Below are 21,040 nucleotides of genomic sequence, written 5' to 3'. Positions count from 1 at the left end.
GGCTAGCTTTTATAAGCCAGGATGGGGAAGGATCAAGGAGACAAGTGGTTGGTTTTACTCGTCCAAGCAGCCTGTCCACATCCTCGGGGGTAACAGATTGGAACTGATCCCATACAACTTAACTTACATGATCTATATTTTAAATAGCATGGAAAGAGTTTACCAGCCACATTCTTTTTTTAAATTGAAATGTTTTCTCAGCAACATTAAAATTAAAGAAATCCTAGTGACAATCTCATTCACCTCCGGTGAAGTGACCTACTGGTTAACCAGTGTATCAGTAGAACCAGGCTACCCAGGGCTTATGCTGGAACAGAGACCCAGTAGACGTTCCTATCTTGTTGGGCTACATTTGCTATTATCTTTACCCAATCTCTTCTGGTGGGAGCTGCAGCCAAACAATAGATGGAGGGCCACAGGATCTTCAGCCCTGGCTTCACACAACCAGAGTGAGAAAGCTGGGATTCATTACAGGTATAGTTGTAAATCTGTATAGAAAAGAATAAACCTCATAGAGTGGTGGAAGCATAAAGTGCAGGAAAAAAAGCAAGGATAAAACTAGGTTTGAACCCAGCATGCCTCAAACATTGACACGTTGGAAAGAGTTGCATGCCAACAGGATCGCAGTGCTTATGCAGGATTCAGTTTCCTTGGAATCATGGACAGCGGAGACGGTGGTGCTTTTAGGATATATGAATAAATATCATTGCCTGCAATGATATCTTATGAATGGGTGTGTATTGTTCGAAAGCTGCTACTTAAAAATCCAAAATGGAGTTCCAGGTTTCTTAAATGAGGGGTTGTTGTGGTTCCTATCCAGAAGACAATATAAGAAGAATAACCCCTATGAGCCAAGCCCTCTTGTATCCCATGATGCCCACCCATGGCAGAGCTCAGTGGCAGGAGTGGCCAGCCAACCAGTCAAGTCTCAGGGTGGGTGGGTGTTTGCCTGGAGGCAGAGTCCGTACGCAAAGTTCAGTCCAGTCCTAAAGTCAGGAGTATCTCAGTTCACGTAGTTTAACAGTCCGGGGGATCAAGGAAGCTGAGAGTCCAGGGTCACAAGAAGCAAAAAGCAGCAATGTCTGGCCAGGAATGACAAATGTTGTTTCTAGCAACTGACTGACGCTGCAAACCCTGCTTAAGAAAGCTGGAGCCATCTGGTTCTCCTCATGAGCTAGAAGGTTGATCAGCAGCAGGTGGAGTCACTCTGCCTTCTGCAACTTCAGGCTGCTGCTCAGCAGGTGAAGCCGACTCCTGGACCATGACAAGCCCTTTGTGCTGACAGAAGAAGAAGAAGAAGAAGAAGAAGAAGAAGAAGAGGAGGAGGAGGAGGAGGAGGAGGAGGAGTTTGGATTTGATATCCCGCCTTCCACTCCCCTTCAGGAGTCTCAAAGCGGCTAACATTCTCCTTTCCCTTCCTCCCTCACAGCAAACACTCTGTGAGGTGAGTGAGGCTGAGAGACTTCAGAGAAGTGTGACTGGCCCAAGGTCACCCAGCAGCTGCATGTGGAGGAGCAGAAACGCAAACCCGGTTCCCCAGCTTACGAGACTACCGCTCTTAACCACTACACCACACTGGTTTTCACTTAAGCACTGCATTTTGTTCTGAGAGCCAGGCTACTGGTTAGTTGTATTTGTGAACATTGGTATTACTCTGTAGCCAAAGGACAGGAGGATTGCAATAACTTTGGGCTGAATCCTTTTAAATTCTACTCAGAGTGGACACATGGAAATCAATGGTCCTATCATAGTCATATCCTTTAATTGTAGTGGGTCTCCTCTGAGTATGACTTATTTTGGAGGCAGCCCTTTGTCTTTTCCCCTGCACCTTCCCCCAATTTATGTAAAAGCAAGGTCTCTCTGACCCCTGACATACATTCGGATGCTGCCAAGATGTAGCCTCCTCCCACTGGGTGAGCAAAGCCAGTTGGTCATTGACTTTTGCTTACGTACAGATGGGCAGATGCTCCCACGCCCAGGTGTTTTTCATAAGAGTCTCTGGATCCTCAGCAGTACCTAACTTTCCTCTTGAGAGTGAGCTGCAGGGGACACTGAGGAGCAGGAGAACCCCATCAGGGTGAGTCTGTAAGGAACAGAAATGCGACGTGAGTTGGCCATGGGGGATAACTCAGAACATTACCAAAAATTGGAACCACAACAACCCTAGACCACAAATCAGAGTGCCTCTAAAAAATGAATGAGAAAGGGAGAATAGGTAGAAGATCTGCCATAGGAATGGAAATCAGAAACTCGAGTTCTAGAAGTGTCAGCATAGATATATATATACACCCACTCACCCACACCCCTTTTTGTGGGAGGTTTGGAGGTCTTTGGAGATTTGAATGATAACCCCTTCTGCCCAACCGTACAGCAGTAGTTGTGGAGAAACTTCACCCATAGTACAGTTTAGTGGTGCTTTGAGTAACTGGGTGTAGATGCCCGAGCAGATTTGAACAAGAAGGGGACTCTCTTCAATTTCTCTATTTAAGGTGTAGCTGTTAAGATAGATGTGCATGATCAAGTGATGGCTTGTGTTATTGTATTTATATTTATTGTTTATTTATTTACTAAAATTTATTTTAAAAAACCTGCAAAGTGGTTTACCAAAACAAAAAAACCCCCCAAAACACACCACAGCAGTAGATAGAATCAAGAAAAATTAACAATCCTACTTTAAAACACAGAAAAGACTGAAATTACTTCAACTTCCTAAGCATCTAGGTATGCTTGCCTAAAGAAGAATGCTTTTAGCAGGTGCCCGAAAAAAGTCTCGCAAAGGCACTTGCTTTGTTGCAATGGGCAAGGAGTTCCAAAGTGCAGGCGCTGTCACAGTAAACAATGCGGTACAGATATTATGTGGAACCTGTAGTAGTGCTTGAAACTACTGAAGGGGAGGTTTTATTTATTGTGATTTCACCATGCTCTGTATTATCCGAAAAGGAAAACATTTATTTAAGAAACAGGACTGCACAGAAGCAATCTAGTCTCATCATGATCAGTGGGACTTATTCCCGAGCCCAGGGTGCATAAGACGGGCTGCAATCCTATGCACCCCTTGCATCCAACTTGTACCTAAAACTCTGCACAAGCCTGCACCCGAGAACTGTAGAGTTGGAAGGGACCCCTTTAGGTCATTTAGCCAAACTCCTGGGGCACTGCAGGAATTTCAACTAGACAACCCCTGACCGATGGCCATCCTTCTTCTGTTTTTCCCCTCAGCCAGGAAGATACAACAACGGAGACTAGAGGTGGGGGAAAAGATAAATTTTGACAATGGGGTAGATTTGTCAGGCATGCGCAGGAACAGCTTGAAGACTTTACACAGAGAGGAACCCCACATGGGTTTCCCCGCATGTAACGCAACAGGCAGGGAGCCAGCTCAGATAGCGAGACATTGGGGGAGGGGAGGACAAAAGAGTACCAAAGTCCGCCCATTTTATCCTCTTTGGGATGGTGGCGCTAGGGCTCTGGGACCACCCTCCCCAAAATATTTACTTGTCTTCAATGTATTGTTACTGCTGTTATTCTATAGTACAGATCCTTTTTAAATTAAACACTTTCTCAAAAATTAAAATAGCAGAAGTAATCAGTAGCATAGATAGCAAAGGAAAGGAAAGGAAAGTCCCTAATAGATACAAGCGAGACACAGATGCACAAGCACACAGAAGTAAACAACCCAGCCTTGGGGAGAGGGGTGGGAATGTACAGTTTGCTGTACTTAGCCTCGAGATGGGAGACTGAAAGGGCTTAAAAAATAAAAAATAAAAGTCTTGTGTCTAGGAATATTTTTCTGCAAAAGCATCAGACTGGTTGTCAAAAGTGTGAACTTCATTAATAGACCCTACTTAAAGGAATTGGTCAGTTAGCCACAGAATTGCTTTGCTGATTTTTCTCATCTTCTTTTAATTACACAACTGCTTTTGGGAGGTCCTAGCTTCATGCAGGGGAGACTGAGGGCAAAGGGGAGGCTGCCCTGCTGAGTGCTCAGGGCGGCATTGAGCTCCTCCTCTTGGTGCCACGCATGGGCAAAACTGGGCAGTGGCACTGTCACTGTCCCAAAAGCTCCGCTTTATTTATTTTTTTTTGCAAATATTTTTTATTACATTTTCTATAAAAACTTCCATCTTTCCATTTTCCACATCACGTATTTTAGTTTGTTGAACCTCCCTCCACTCCTCTGACAGTCATCCATAATAATTCTCCTATTTACACATTTCTTAATATATAGTATCACCTTTAAGTAATTTCTTTATATCCTTATTTACATTTTTGCGATATTCCTCACTTTTCACAAAGCCTCTTTAAAACACACTAGCGTTGTATTCTCCTCACATATAGTTTTCAAATACTCTCTAAATTTTCCCCAATCCTCCAAAAACTTATGGTCTCTTTGAAGTCTAATTTTCCCCGTTAGTTTGTCTAATTCCGCATAATCAATTAGTTTATTTCTCCATTCGTCCAGAGTCGGTACTTGTTCTTGTTTCCACCTTTGAGCTATCAGCGTCCTCGCGGCAGTTATTGCATATTGGAAAAGTTTGAAATCCTTCCTTTTAATTTCCCTTCTGGTTATCCCTAGTAGAAAGGTCTCTGGTTTCTTAACAAAGCTATATTGTAGCATTTTCCTTACTTCATCATATATTTTCCCCCAGAAGCCCTTCACTTTCTCGCATTCCCACCACATATGCATAAACGTGCCCTCTTTCTCTCTACACCTCCAGCATTTATTACAGATCTTATACATTTTGGCCAATTTAACCGGTGTTAAGTACCATCTATATACCATCTTCATGGCATTTTCTTTTAGTGTTATGCATGCTGTGAATTTCAGATTTTGATTCCATATCTTTTGCCACTCTTCCAGCTCTATACTGTACCCTAGATCTCTGGCCCAGTGGATCATTACCTCTTTCACCTCCTCATCCATCGTATGCCATTCTAGTAGGATTTTATACATTTTTGATATGATTTTACGATCATTATTAACAATTTCTGTTTGGAACTTCGAATCCTTTTCCTCATACCCTTTTTCTTTCACCTCCTTTTTAAACATATTACTTATCTGCCAATAGTGCAACCAGTCCCGTACATGTTCTTTCACTTGTTCATATGGTTTAACTGTCCATTTGTCCCCTTCTTTGAATACCAGGTCTCCATATGTGACCCAGTTACTTCTCATATTGAGTTGCTTAATTCCCATCATCTCTAAAGGGGATAGCCAATGTGGTACCCCCCTTTCTAATATATTTTTATATCTGATCCATACTTCGATTAGCGATTTCCGGAATATATGATTTCCAAAAGATTGATGACCTTTTTTACCCTCCTTCCATAAATAAGCGTGCCACCCGAACCTATTGTCGAATCCCTCCAAGTCCAATAATTTCGTGTTTTTGAGCTTTATCCAATCTCTTACCCAGCAAAGACATGATGCCTCATAATACAACTTCAAGTCTGGCAGGGCAAATCCTCCTCTCTCTTTTGCATCCGTTAACAGTTTATATTTAATTCTCGGTTTTTTGCCCTGCCAGATATATCTTGAAATCGATCTCTGCCACTCCTTAAAAATTTTAACTCCTCTTAATATTGGGATCGTCTGAAATAAAAATAGTAATTTGGGTAGCACGTTCATCTTGATCATTGTTATTCTACCCCAAAAGGACAGTTTTAACCTTCCCCATCTTTCCAGGTCCTTCTTAATTCCTTTCCATATCATAACATAATTATTCTGGTACAGATCAATATTTTTTGGTGTAATCCAAATTCCGAGATATTTAACCTTTTTAACAACTTCAATTCCCATTTGTTGTTGGAACTCTTCAATCATTGATTGCTCCATATTTTTAGTTAGAATTTTAGTTTTTTTCCTATTTAATGTGAAGCCTGCCACTTCCCCAAATTTACCAATTTCCTCTAACACTTCCTTTACGCTGGTCATCGGGTCTTCCACCGTAATGATCAAATCATCAGCGAAGGCTTTGGTTTTGTATTCATTTTGGCCTACCTTCACCCCTTTTATCCTTTCATTTTTCCTAATTGAATTCAGAAGGATTTCTAGGACCAATATGAACAGCAGGGGTGAGAGCGGGCAGCCCTGTCTAGTCCCTTTTGATATTTCAATTTCTTCTGTTATCACGTTGTTCACTATCAGCTTCGCTCTTTGTTCGGTGTATATGGCCTTTATTCCGTTGTAAAAATCATCCCCGATCTCCATATTTTCCAAATTTTTCAGCATGAAATCCCATGATATGTTGTCGAATGCCTTTTCGGCATCTACAAACATTAATATTGCTCGTCTCTCAATCCTTACTGACAGATATTCCAATATGTTTACTATGTTCCTCGCGTTATCTCTCATTTGTCTGCCAGGAAGGAAACCTGCCTGGTCTTCATGGATAATACTCAGTAATACCTTCTTTAGTCTCTTTGCCATTATTCCTGCATAGATTTTATATTCAATAAGGAAATCGGTCTATAATTCTTTACTTGTGTTGTATCTGCATCTTCTTTGGGGATAAAGGTTATATACGCCTCTTTCCACGTCTCTGGGATCTCTCTTTCTTTTAAGATGTTATTCATTACCTCTTTTAGTGGTTTTATCAAGTCTAATCTCAATTCTTTGTAGTACCTTGCTGGAAGCAGAGACTTTTCAGAGGGGGATTGGGGCCTGAAGGGGGTGCGCAGGACAGGCAGCGGCCTTGGCAGGCTTTCCCAGCAGCCCGGAAAGTAGGCCTATGTGAAGAAAATGAGACTAGGCTGAGTAGATTTGGCCTTGCCTTGCCTTCGCCCTGCCTCCAATCCAGCTAGCCAATTGGTTGCATGCAGGGGGTGGGGTGAAGGCAAGGCAAAACCTAATCTACTCAGCCTAGTCTCATTTTCTTCACATAGGCCGACTTTCCAGGACCCAGGAAGCCCAGCACAGGTTAGGGTAGTAGGGCGGGTCATAACCCCCCCTTTTTTAAAAAAAGCCTGCTCCAAATCTTACTACACTAGGGATTATATAGCTATATCTGAAATTTCATGCATATCAGTTCATATCTTGACCCTGCTCCACTGAATTGAAATTTCAGCCTTCACTACATAAGAAAACGGCTGAGTAAACAGCTATTTTTGTGGAGGGTCAAGATATTAACTGATATGCACGAAATTTCATATACAGTGGTACCTCGGGTTAAGAACTTAATTTGTTCCGGAGGTCCGTTCTTAACCTGAAACTGTTCTTAACCTGAAGCACCACTTTAGCTAATAGGGCCTCCTGCTGCTGCCGTGCTGCCGGAGCACAATTTCTGTTCTCATCCTGAAGCAAAGTTCTTACCCGAGGTACTATTTCTGCGTTAGCAGAGTCTGTAACCTGAAGCGTATGTAACCTGAAGCGTATGTAACCCGAGGTACGACTGTATAGCTATATAATCCCAAGTGTAGTAAGATAAGACCTTTGGAGCAGGCATTTTTTTTAAAAAAAGTTTTTAATGAACTGCCCTAGTAGGGCAGTAATTGTTCCTTGATAATTTGTCACCCCCCTCCGTGATGGCACCTGGGGTGGCCTGCCCCCCCTGCCCCATGCTGCTGCCCCATGCCACTCATATTTCTGATTCTTTCAGCTGCAGACACTATGCGTTGTTTCCGGACTTCACCCTCCTCCTTGTGCCTCCTCCTCTTCCTCCTGGCTTCCAGCTCTGCATCTGAAGATGATACTGTGGTGGTCACCAGCAGCGGTCCTATTAGAGGCAAACGGCTCCCAGCTGGCCCTGGCTCTGTGACCGCTTACCTGGGCATCCCCTATGCTGAGCCCCCCATAGGCAAACTGCGTTTCCAGAAGCCGGTTCCACATCAGCCATGGAGCCAGGTCTTGGAGGCCACCACCTTTGGCAACTCTTGCCTTCAGTTTAATAATGATTCCTTCCCTGATCGACCCATATGGACTCCAAACACACCACTTTCAGAGGACTGCCTCTTCCTCAACATCTGGGTGCCTCATCCACAGCCAGTCACACCAGTGCCCATCCTTGTATGGATCCATGGTGGGGGTTTTAGCATGAACTCAGCCTCAGCAGATGTCTTAAATGGAGGCTTATTAGCTGCTACAGAGAATGTCATTGTGTGCAACTTGAATTTCCGAATGGGGACCCTGGGTTTCCTGTACCTGCCACCAGCTGCCCCAGGAAATGTTGCGTTGTGGGACCAACATCTGGCTCTGAAATGGGTGAGTGAGAATGCAGCTGTCTTTGGCGGGGATCCAGCTCGGTTGACTCTCCTTGGCTTAGGTGAAGCAGGAGCTTTAGCAGGTTTCCACCTACTTTCACCGGCAAGCCAACCCCTTGTTGCCCGTGGTGTGCTTCATAGTGGAGTTCCCACTGCCCACTGGGCCTGGAGGAGTCCGGAAAAGGCTGAAAGAGAATCAGCGATGGTGAGTCAGCTCATGGGGTGTCCTAAAACTAACCACAGTGCAATGGTCAGCTGCCTACAGGGGAAGGAAATTGAGAGCCATGCACTTTCTGAACTCTGTGGTTTCAGATCAATAACAACGGATGGGGAATTTCTCACCGATGACCCCCGAAAGCTCCTGGAGAGTGGCATTCAAGGCATACCCATTCTTACTGGTGTCATGGCTAATGAAGACTCATTCCTGGTATACCTTATGCTTCCTAGTGCTGAAGTCAATGATGGGATCCTGACCTGGGAGCAGCTCCTTGAAGGGGTGCTGGAAACTCTGAAAACAGAAGAGGTTGCCAGGGCTATAGCCCTCAAATATGCTGAATACTTTCAAGGGCCAGAGCGGTACCGTTTGGCCTTGATTCAGTATTTGGGAGATTATCCCTTTTTATGCCCAGTGATGGAGTTTGCTGCAAAGGCCAGGGAGCTTGGGAGCCCAGCTTATGTTTATTCCTTCAGCCACCGCAGTTCTGGCTTTCCCTGGCCAGAGTGGATAGGGACCCCCCATGGAGCAGAGGTCCCGTACTTGTTTGGAAACTTGGCAGCGTCACTGCGGAAAGACCCATCGGAGACGGAGGTGGAATTGAGCCGGCGAGTGATGCGATACTGGGCGGAGTTTGCCAGAAGCGGGTAAGGTATTCACCTTTCTGTGCCAAGGACTAAGTATGCCTGCCCATATATACAGACATGCCCTTTTAATACGTTTAATGCCCCTCTCCATTTGATAACTGCTTGTGGGATTTCAGGACTGAAAATATTCTAGGGATGACAACTCGATGCTGACAATCATGAAAGCAATGTCTGCTTTAAGTACTGGTTGCTTCACCCTTAAATCAGTCTGAAGTTGTAATGTGGCAATGATTTCTTTGCTGCCTCTATAGGAATCCCACTGAGTCTGCGCCGAAAGAAGAACAGTGGCCCGTCTACAACGCCACAGAGCAGAACATCTTCCACATCACCACAGAGGCAGCCCAGCACAAATGGATGCCACCTGGTCCACGATGTGCTTTCCTGGCCACTCATCTAGCAAATGCATTAGAAGCAAGTGAGTTCTCTAAAAACTCCATATGGCAGTATTGTTCCTTCAGAGCTCCAAGGTTCCTGCTCCTCTCCCGACGCCATCACTGGCTTAACCGCTGGGTTTATGAAGCATTAAAAATACAGTGAGAATATTAAGCCACCAACTGAACCACATCATATTATCTGCTACACAACTTTTCATGAATATATATATATATATATCGCCAATTGTGCAAAAATGCAGAGAACTGAAATTAAGAACAGAGAAATGAGAACCTGGGCGAACCAAAATGGGCAGATCTGTTCATCCATAGTGGTTAGTGGTCAGGGATGAGCATTACAAGCAAACAACATCTGGAGGGCCATGTGTTCCCCATCCTCCTTTTTCATTTTTTAAAATTCATTTTTAGTCCCTGCAGCGTTCTGGTACAGGAGACATGATGGCTATAGCCTGAGGATGAAATGCTTTGCTGTCATCAGTGTAGGATTCACCACGATGAGACATTTTCTTTAAAAAGTGAGCGGATGAAGGGAATACTTGCTCCCCTCAGCCACCTCAGAGTACTTTTCCTTTGAATGAGCTTAGGACGCTATCTTCAATGGGGCACAAAGGGTACCAGAACAATTCAGAATGGGAGGATTTTGGCCTGTTTTTGATTTAAAACAGGAAACTAATCAGATCTCCTGCATGAGGAGCGATCTTTTGTTGATCAGTTCTTTCCTCCTACCCTCTCTTTTTTCCATTTGCAGGGAAATCTGAAGAAGGTTGTATACCACCTGTTCAGGAGAAAGATGTGAAGAATGAGGCCCGAGATGGCGAAAACCAGGCCTCAGGAACAGTTTAGCTAGGCCCACACTTTGTTGGATCTGGAGCCATGTACAAAACATAGCATCGCAACAAACCTGAATGAAGGAAGAAATTACTGTGATATGAATTGAATAAAAATGTAAACCCTCTTCAGGCATATGGTATCTCCAGAATACTTATGTTTCTTCAAGAAAAATGGGGACCTGGAACAATGGGAATCTGGCACACTTAGTATATATGGATATTGACTGTTTGATTGGCAGAAAAACTGAAGGGAATGGTGTGAGGACAGCCTTATTCTATTAGAGGTTAGCTGGATCAACCCCATTGCCTCCATCCCATTTATAGGATTTTAATGCTTCCACAACAACATATTCATAATAGGGATGCTTGAAACTTCTTTTCCATCTGCATATTTTTAATTGAGCCAATGCTATTGGAAATGATATGCAGATCAGAACACAGGTATCATTTGATTTTCACAGTACACTAAATACTGCAATCCAGATCTCAGCTCAATGACATAACAAAATGCATATAAAACGGATACGTTGTCTAAATATGTACAGAATGCACAAAACATGTACAAAATGCACATTTCGTGGGAGGGAAACACTTTCAAAAGCAAATCAAACGCTGTGTAGTTTTTAAAGTGATTTTTTTTAACACTTAGGATGAGTTGAACTGATGAACAAAACTTAACTGAAACATGAAAGACTTATCTGGAGAAGAAATCAACTGATATATTCATCCCCGATTCAGTAACAACTGAATCACCTTCCCATAGATCAGTGGTTCTCAACCTGTGGGTCCCCAGATGTTGTTGGACTACAACTCCCATCATCCCTGAGCTCTGGCCTTGCTAGCTAGGGGTGATGGGAGCTGTAGTTCAACATCTGGGGACCCACAGGTTGAGAAAGGCTGCCACAGATGCTTATGTCTGCTCCTCCCCCAAATCCTTCCTAAGCAATCTGAGACTCTGCCATTGTGCCTGTCTTTGCTCGTCCCTCTTCATAACTCTTCTGGTTCTAGGAGAACAGGGGGTGCGAGAGCTGGTCACAGCAGGAGTGGAAGACACCCTGGCTTCTTCACCAGCCTGACTCTTCTCTACCTATTGACCCCCCTCCTCTCCAGCTTCTGCTTCTGCCTCTGATTCTGGGCTTCCCTCTGCTACAGACTCTTCCTGCTCACTGAACCTTGTTAACTCTTCAGATTCAAACACCTCCTCCTGCCAGTCTGCTCCTTCTTCTCCATCTGACCACTCCCACCACCAATCCCCGGGCTTTGATCCTTCTTCCCTTGGGGTTGCCTACCTGCTGCCTTCTACCACTTCTCTGTGTCCAGCCAGTCCATGGATTGGGTGCTGACAGAAGAGTCACACAATTATTCACTTAAGCACTGCATCTTGTTCTGAGAGACAGGCTACTCTTTGGTTGTATTTGTGAACATTGGTATTACTCCGTGGCCAAAAGATAGGAGGATGGCAATAACCTTGGGCTGAATCCTTTAAGTTCTACTCAGAGTAGACACACGCAAATAAATGGTCTTATCTTAGTCATGTCCTTTAATTGTTGTGGGTCTTCTCTGAGTATGACTTATTTTGGAGGCAGCCCTTTGTCTTTCCCCCTGCACCTTCCCCCAATTTATGTAAAAGCAAGGTCTCTCTGACCCCCGGCCTACATTCTGATGCTGCCAAGGTGTAGCCTCCTCCCACTGGGTGAGCAAAGCCAGTCGGTCATTGACTTTTGCATACGTACAGATGGGCAGATGCTCACTTTTAACAGGGAGAAATGTAAAGTATTGCACTTGGGCAAAAAAAATGAGAGGCACAAATACAAGATGGGTGACACCTGGCTTGAGAGCAGTACATGTGAAAAGGATCTAGGAGTCTTGGTTGACCACAAACTTGACATGAGCCAACAGTGTGACGCGGCAGCTAAAAAAGCCAATGCAATTCTGGCCTGCATCAATAGGAGTATAGCATCTAGATCAAGGGAAGTAATAGTGCCACTGTATTCTGCTCTGGTCAGACCTCACCTGGAGTACTGTGTCCAGTTCTGGGCACCACAGTTCAAGAAGGACACTGACAAACTGGAACGTGTCCAGAGGAGGGCAACCAAAATGGTCAAAGGCCTGGAAACGATGCCTTATGAGGAACGGTTAAGGGAGCTGGGCATGTTTAGCCTGGAGAAGAGGAGGTTAAGGGGTGATATGATAGCCATGTTCAAATATATAAAAGGATGTCATATAGAGGAGGGAGAAAGGTTGTTTTCTGCTGCTCCAGAGAAGCGGACACGGAGCAATGGATCCAAACTACAAGAAAGAAGATTCCACCTAAACATTAGGAAGAACTTCCTGACAGTAAGAGCTGTTTGACAGTGGAATTTGCTGCCAAGGAGTGTGGTGGAGTCTCCTTTTTTGGAGGTCTTTAAGCAGAGGCTTGACAATCATATGTCAGGAGTGCTCTGATGGTGTTTCCTGCTTGGCAGGGGGTTGGACTCGATGGCCCTTGTTGTCTCTTCCAACTCTATGATTCTATGATTCTATGAAAAGCTGGAAAGAGTTCCTTGCCACCTTAAAGGGTATTTACAGTCCTATAAGAGCTTTTGTTGTTCTAATGTCCTATTATTTACTTATTTATTGCAGAAAATGTATATGCCATTTGATTGTTGAGAGACGCTCAGAGTGTTTTACAAATAGATAAAGCAATAACTTCATCAGTAAGAAGAATTAACAACAATAATTTAAGATTTTTAAAGAAAAAAGTTATCAGTAAACTAAAAACAGATTAAAACTCTCACACCCATATTAAGATATTCGTTTCCGGTTACAGACATTATGGTTAATGGCATTGAGGAGAAACGTTTTTTGTTTTGTTTTTTGAAATATAAATGTGTGATATTATTGTAGCATTGTGATGGTGAAGTGTTATACATTTCCCACATTTAAAAAAATCTGGAGAGCCTTTTAGGGCAAAATAGAAATAGAAGAAGAAGAAGAAGAAGAAGGAGTTTGGATTTGATATCCTGCTTTATCACTACCCGAAGGAGTCTCAAAGCGGCTAACATTCTCCTTTCCCTTCCTCCCCCACAACAAACACTCTGTGAGGTGAGTGGGGCTGAGAGACTTCAAAGAAGTGTGACTAGCCCAAGGTCACCCAGCAGCTGCATGTGGAGGAGTGGAGACGTTAACCCGGTTCCCCAGATTACAAGTCCACCGCTCTTAAGCACTACACCATTAAAAAATAAACAGTTTCATCGGATGGGGCCCATTGCTAAGGCCATACTGAACGTATGGTCAGTTGGCCGATATTCACTGCCCATATGAAAACCCCATTCTCTTCAAAATATGGAAGAGTAAAAGGTGTGGGGAACTTCAGGTGTGGCGACTGCTGAATGAGATCCTTGAGGACTTCATAGACCCTAGGGACTTGTCACTATGGTTAACCTAGTTCTGGGAGAATCAGAGAAAATTATCCCCACCCCCAACATCATCATCATCGTTTCAGATTTCCATATTTTGGGGGCAACCAAAGATGGGGGATATTGCATACATTCCTGTCTTCTAAATAAAATAGCAGCATGCCATACTGCATGCAAATCCCTTGGTTTGCCTGTGCCAACATCTGGTTGGCCTTCCCGTCACTCCTGACTGTAACACATCAGTTATTATTTTGCAAAAAGAGCCTGAAGGTTTTGTGAGTTTATACATACAGTGATGCCTGCCTGAATGGAAATTTTTTTTTGAATGAACCTAGTCTCCAGGCAAGATGATTAAAGAGGGACAACTATCTGATGGCTATCTGAAATACTCTTAAAACATCAGCAGGTGAGGTGGTGATGCAACAGTTACTGGAAGAAGAATGTCAGCCCTCAGGGTGGTTAGAATCATAGGATTGTAGAGTTTGAAGGGAACCCGAGAGCCTTCTCGTCCGTCCCCCGCAGAATGCCTTCTAGCTCTATGATTCTATGGAACTGTCTCCCTGTTCCATATACAGTGGTAACTAAGTACTTAATTTGTTCCGGAGGTCCGTTCTTAACCTGAAACTGTGCTTAACCTGAAGCACCACTTTAGCTAATGGGGCCTCCCGCTGCCACCGTGCCGCCGGAGCCCGATTTCTGTTCTTATCCTGAAGCAAAGTTCTTAACCTGAAGCACTATTTCTGGGTTAGTGGAGTGTGTAACCTGAAGCGTGTGTAACCTGAAGCGTATGTAACCCGAGGTACCACTGTATTCCTCTGCCCTTTACAACTCATACTGCTGCTCCCTGAGTTTTGTAACTCTATCCCTGCAGGCCATGTGCAAATGTGGTGTATGGCTGACAGTTTAGGAATGATTGTTTCCTATTGAAAATTTGTACCAATGCCTTGCTCAGTGTTTTTTTCTGGGGGGATGCATACCCCTAAACATTTTGTTAATCTAACGGAAGAAGAAACTATTTATTTTTTTAAAAAATAGTTTCTTCACTAGCACGGTGAATTGTCAGTTCCGTTGCTACCCCCAATGGCGGTCTCATTTCCTGTCATGGTGTTTCCTGAGTCTCAGCTGGAAGCGAGTGTTTAATGTGTGAAGCAGTGTGGAATTTGAGTACTCCTAAACATTTTTTCTAGGAAAAAAAGCACTGGCCTTGGTCCCTGCTTTCCTTCTCCGGTGCCCAGTTGTATTCCTCACATGCCTGTAGGTTATGTTAGCTGAAGCTGGTGAGAAGTCCGACAACACCTGGAGGGCCACAGGTTCCCAATCTTGTTTTACATGGTTATCTTAGAGTAGGCACTCCAAGAAGAAAAATAGAATATTTATGTTGTGTTTCCCATGCCACTCCTGTTTCTGATTCTTTCAGCTGCAGACGCTATGCATTGTTTCCGGACTTCACCTTCCTCCTCTTCCTCCTGGCTTCTAGCTCTGCCTCTGAAGATGATACTGTGGTGGTCACCAGCAGCAGTCCTATTAGAGGCAAAAGACTCCTGGCTGGCCCTGGCTCTGTGACCGCCTACCTGGGCATCCCCTATGCTGAGCCCCCCATAGGCAAACTGCGTTTTCAGAAGCCGGTTCCACATCAGCCGTGGATCCAGGTCTTGGAGGCCACCAGCTTTGGCAACTCTTGCCTTCAGTTTAATAACGATTCCTTCCCTGATTGACCCATATGGACTCCAAACACACCACTTTCAGAGGACTGCCTCTTCCTCAACATCTGGGTGCCCCACCCACGGCCAGTCACAGCAGTGCCCATCCATGAATTACCGTGGAGGAATGTTAGGTCACCTGTACTTGCCACCAGCTGCCCCAGGAAATGTTGCATTGTGGGACCAACATCTGGCTCTGAAGTGGGTGAGTGAGAATGCAGCTGTCTTTGGCGGGGATCCAGCTCGGTTGACTCTCCTTGGCTTAGGTGAAGGAGGAGCTTTAGCAGGTTTCCACCTACTTTCACCGGCAAGCCAACCCCTTGTTGCCCGTGGTGTGCTTCATAGTGGAGTTCCCACTGCCCGCCGGATTTGGAGGAGTCCTGAAAAGGCTGAAAGAGAATCAGCGATGTTGAGTCAGCTCATGTGGTGTCCTAAAACTAACCACAGTGCAATGGTCAGCTGCCTACAGGGAAAGGAAATTGAGAGCCATGCACTTTCTGAACTCTGTGGTATCAGATCAATAACAACGGATGGGGAATTTCTCACCGATGACCCCCGAAAGCTCCTGGAGAGAGGTATTCAAGGCAAACCCATTCTCACTGGTGTCACGGCTAATGAAGACTCATTCATGGCATACATTATGCTTCCTAGTGCTGAAGTCAATGATGGGATCCTGACCTGGGAGCAGCTTCTTGAGCGGGTGCTGGAAACTCTGAAAACAGAAGAGGTTGCCAGGGCTATAGCCCTCAAATATGCTGAATACTTTCAAGGGCCAGAGCGGTACCGTTTGGCCTTGATTCAGTATTTGGGAGATTATCCCCTTTTATGCCCAATGATGGAGTTTGCTGCAAAGGCCAGGGAAGTTGGGAGCCCAGTTTATGCTTTCTACTTCAGCCACCGCAGTTCTGGCTTTCCTTGGCCAGAGTGGCAGGGGGTTGGACTTGATGGCCCTTGTGGTCTATTCCAGTCCTATGATTCTATGATCCTATATCGCCAATTGTGCAAAAAATGCAGAGAACTGAATTATAAGAACAGAGAAATGAGAAGCTGGGAGAACCAAAATGGGCAGATCTGTTCATCCACAGTGGTCAGGGATGAGCATTACAGGCCAACAACATCTGTAGGACCATGTGTTCCCCATCCTCCTTTTTCATTTTTTAAAATTAAATTTTTAGTCCCGGCAGCATTCTGGTACAGGAGACATGATGGCTGGAGCCTTGCTATCGTCACTGCAGGAGCCACTGCGATAAAGCATTTTTAAAAATGTGAGCTGGGGAAGGGAATACTTGCTCCCCTTGGATGCTTCCTGTGAAGCAGCTTAGGACCCCATCTTCAATGGGGCATGAGGAGTACCATAAGAATCCAGGGTGGAAGGATTTGGGCCTGCTTTTGATGGAAAACAAAAACCGGGAGACTAATCAGATCGCCTGCAAAAGGAGTTTGATCTTCTGTCGATCAATTATTTCCCCCAACCATTGTTTATTTTTCCTTTTGCAGGGAAATCTGAAGAAGGTTGTATACCACCTGTTCAGGAGAAAGATGTGAAGAATGAGGCCCAAGATGGCGAAAACCATGCCTCCGGAACTGTTTAGCTAGGCCAAACTCTGAGGGATCTGCAGCCATGTAGAAAACATATGGTAGCATAGCTATTCATTGAAACAAACCTGAACGAGGGAAGAAATTACTGTGATATGAATTGAATAAAAATGTAAACCCTCTTCAGGCATTTGGTATCTCCAGAATACAGTGGTACCTCAGGTTAAGTACTTAATTCGTTTGCATAACTTGTGGCACATACAGCCATAATCTCCTACTGAAGGGAATTCTGACAGGCTAGGGATGAGGGGAAATTCCATTTAGTTTGCATTGAAAGGCAAGTTTACCTAATTCACATTTTCTGTTGCAACATACCAACCAAAGCACAAACATCCTTCAAAATGTGCAATTCTCTGAATTTTGCAATGCAATTTTCCAGTCAAGCAATGTTTACAAAATCACATATTACTAGGGTAAAGAGTGCGTAGAAAGGCATACATTGGAGAAAACGACATACAAAAATGTGTTATATTAGGGGAAATTAGTTTGCAGAGATATGAGTATTGGGCAAAATTGCATAAAAATGTATATATTAGGAGAGAAATTCACACTAAAATGCCCGTGAATTTATGACCAATTGATGTGGAAATGTGGAGAACTGAATTTAAGAAGGGAAGAAATGAGAAACTGAAATGGACAGATTTGCCCATCTTTTCCATGGTTTCCAGGAGGAGTGGTGTGTGTGTGTGTGTGCGCACACGCTTGCTGAAACTCCCCATCACTCCAGCATCAGCCTTCTAAGGCAATAGTCTTTCTCTGCCCTAATGCTAAGGCTGACCCTAGATCCATCAGGAGTTTTTCTCATTCTACAGAAGCAAATTTGTCCGCTTCAGTTTCTCATTTTCCTACAGATTATTTGCTAAATAATAATAATAATAATAATAATAATAATAATAATAATAATAATAATTTATTTATATTCCGCCCCCGGGTTTCCCCAGCCACTATGGGCGGCTCCCAACACAATATTACAAACACGATAAAACATCAAATATTAAAAACATCCCTAAAGAAACCGGAGCATGAAATCTGGAACAGACACACAGAACATAAACGCTGGAACAGGCTTTGAGTTGCACATTGCTAATCTGGATCCTGCTAAAGCCCACATATGAACAATACCCATGGGTGGATTTAGGTTTGATGAGACCCTAAGCTACTGAAGGTAATGGGGCCCTTTATATGTCCAGCTGTTCTTTGTCAACAACAATTTGTTACTGTTTTTTGTGTTGAATCTATGCTATATGGTAACTTGTGGACCTAATAGGTATCTAAAGCCATTTGCACATAACAAAATGTTTTTTATCTTATATTTTGGAAATGTACATCCAGGTTTTTTTTCTTTTAATTATTTTGGGGCCCCCCAAGAGAGTGGTGCCCTTAGCTATAGCTTGTTTAAAAAGGTAAAGGGACCCCTGACCATTAGGTCCAGTCGTGACCGACTCTGGGGTTGCGGTGCTCATCTTGCTTTAATGGCCGAGGGAGCCGGCATACAGCTTCTGGGTCATGTGGCCAGCATGACTAAACCGCTTCTGGCGAACCAGAGCAGTACATGGAAACACTGTTTACCTTCCCGCCAGAGTGGTACCTATTTATCTACTTGCACTTTGATGTGCTTTTGAACTGCTAGGTTGGCAGGAGCAGGGACCGAACAACGGGAGCTCACCCCGTCACGGGGATTCAAACTGCCGACCTTCTGATCGGCAAGTCCTAGGCTCAGTGGTTTAACTTACAGCGCCACCCGCGTCCCATAGCTTGTTTAGCTCATACGTAAATCCGGCACTGACGACACCCAGCAGTCACGGCATGTTTTGTGCATGCAATAGAGTAGCCATGGTAGATCAAACTTGACACTGTGCCAGGTCTGCCTCTTCTGGAAGCTGCTGGGACCTGAGTGCATTTTTTTAAACAAATTTTTGCTGCTGCTTTTGATGAAGGCCCCACAGAGACCTTGGCCTTCCGATGAGAGTGTCAGAAAAGCGACTGCTTAAACAGAGCGGGAGCACAACATGTTTGGCCAGACCAATGCTGGAAGTGTGTCAAAGGTTACCAAACACTTATACAACAGGATCCCAGGTGCTCATTTCCCTCCCCCTCCCAGATCGATTATGGTGCAGTGGTAAATCGGGTTAAGAACTTAATTTGTTCTGGAGGTCTGTTCTTAACCTGAAACTGTTCTTAACCTGAGGTACCACTTTAGCTAATCGGGCCTCCTGCTGCCGCCACGCGATTTCTGTTCTCATCCTGAAGCAAAGTTCTTAACCTGAGGTACTATTTCTGGGTTAGCGGAGTCTGTAACCTGACGCGTATGTAACCTGAAGTGTATGTAACCCGAGGTACCACTGTATTGATAGCTGGAAGTTCCCCTGCATGAAGAATCACTTATACAGTGGTACCTCAGGTTACAGACGCTTCAGGTTACAGACTCCGCTAACCTGGAAGTAGTACCTTGAGAGAGAGGGCTCTTATGCTCAGATTCCATAACAACAACAACAACAACAACAACAACAACAACAACAACAACAACAACAACAATAATAATATATTATTTATACCCCACCCATCTGGCTGAGTTTCCCCAGCCACTCTGTGCGGCTCCCAATCAGTGTTAAAAACAGTACAGCGTTACATATTAAAAACTTCCCACTTGTGGGTTTCCCCACATGCATCCGGTTGGCCATGGGGAGAACAGGATGCTGGGCTAGAAGGGGCAGTGGGTACCTCGGGTTACAGACGCTTCAGGTTACAGACCCTTCAGGTTACAGACTCCGCTAACCCAGAAATAATACCTCAGGTTAAGAACTTTGCTTCAGGATGAGAACAGAAATCGTGCACCGGCAGCAGTGGGAGATCCCATTAGCTAAAGTGGTGCTTCAGGTTAAGAACAATTTCAGGTTAAGAACGGACCTCCAGAAAGAAATAAGTTCTTAACCTGAGGTACCACTGTATATGGATTTCCCCCCCTCATCACCAGGCCCAAAGGAAACTAGAGGATGGAATTCGGAATCATTCAGACCCCCTCACCCCCATGCAATTCTGATGCTAGCTCTGACGCAAGACCCAATTGAATGACCAGTAGTTGAAATGTTACGTAATTCTTGGTGACTTAAAATGTTGGCGGTTGTGATGGTGAAACAACATTCATTAGAAGAAAGAATGTCGCTTTTCAGGACAGTTGTACCTGGTGGCTTAAGGGCACCCGGATGTGGGCATGAAACATAACACAGGAGCCTTGCAATTCCTGGAAGATGCTCTTGCCACACGGGCCTTGCAATACAAAAGGAGCGCCAGCGATCAACACATCAGTCTCAAAGACGGGGAAGGGAGTGTAAGAACTGCAGGGGTGAAACTGCTTTCCTTGCAGCACCCCCAAGGAGCAGTCTGAAGCCTCCATAAGTGCCCCCTTCTTGCATCCAGAGCAAAGATATTTGGTAAGTATGCCACTGCAGAGAATGTGCGGTTGTGTTGTAGATGGGAATATCTTTTATAATTAAGGTTTTGTTAAAAGTTTTCATAATAAGATTACATTAAAAAGCAAACTGATCTAAACAAAAATAAAAACGAAGAGAAAAGGAGAAAGAAAGAAGGTCCTCTCTCACAGGTATGTATTAGCCCTTATCCCAAACAGAAGGAAGTGAAGACTCCCAGATTTCACTTGGGAGTTTCCCCATCTTCTCCCAGCTTGGGAGATCCTCACTTCCTTGCCTCTCACACAGTATCCTTCAACAACCAGTATATTGAGAATTCTTGAGAAGAGGAAATCAACAAGCCATTTCTTTCTTTCTCTTAAAAAAAACCTGGTATTGTTTCCTTGGTCTCCCCCCCCTCCAATCCTGGGTTGCATTAATGTCCTGACCATTGGTCATGTTGGCTGAAGCTGATGGGAACTGATATCCCATAGCACATGGAAGGCCACAGATTCCCCATCTTGTTGATATGGTTAACTTGGGTTGCATTCACATCGCAGTTTTCTTTCATGCTGTTTCCCTGTTAATTTCTGCACCTCATTTGAGCTTTCACATGAAGGGCACTTCTGGGTAAAAAAGGATAAAGGTGAAGGACCC

At 44.3% G+C, this 21,040-nt stretch overlaps 1 protein-coding gene and 1 long non-coding RNA gene across 2 annotated transcripts; one reads left to right on the top strand and one right to left on the bottom strand.

The window, feature by feature from the left end:
• Nucleotides 1-118: 118 nt before the first annotated feature.
• LOC310702270 lies at nt 119-2,083 on the bottom strand. Its single transcript, XR_014523422.1, has 2 exons — nt 1,954-2,083; nt 119-1,278 (listed from the first exon to the last, which is right to left on the bottom strand). It is a non-coding gene; the product is annotated as an uncharacterized lncRNA (long non-coding RNA).
• Nucleotides 1,980-10,407, top strand: LOC310701483 (cholinesterase-like). Its single transcript, XM_083492424.1, has 4 exons — nt 1,980-2,077; nt 7,599-9,060; nt 9,312-9,475; nt 10,201-10,407. The coding sequence occupies exons 2-4, from the start codon at nt 7,610-7,612 to the stop codon at nt 10,293-10,295; spliced, it is 1,710 nt and encodes a 569-aa protein (XP_083348550.1). The 5' UTR covers nt 1,980-2,077; nt 7,599-7,609; the 3' UTR covers nt 10,296-10,407.
• The last annotated feature ends 10,633 nt before the right edge of the window (nt 10,408-21,040 follow it).

This window comes from Podarcis liolepis (genome assembly GCF_965112155.1).
Source record: "Podarcis liolepis genome assembly, chromosome: 2".
NCBI classification, from domain to species: domain Eukaryota; kingdom Metazoa; phylum Chordata; class Lepidosauria; order Squamata; family Lacertidae; genus Podarcis; species Podarcis liolepis.
The sequence above is the reverse complement of the archived record's forward strand: the minus strand, read 5'-3'. Positions and strand labels throughout refer to the sequence as shown.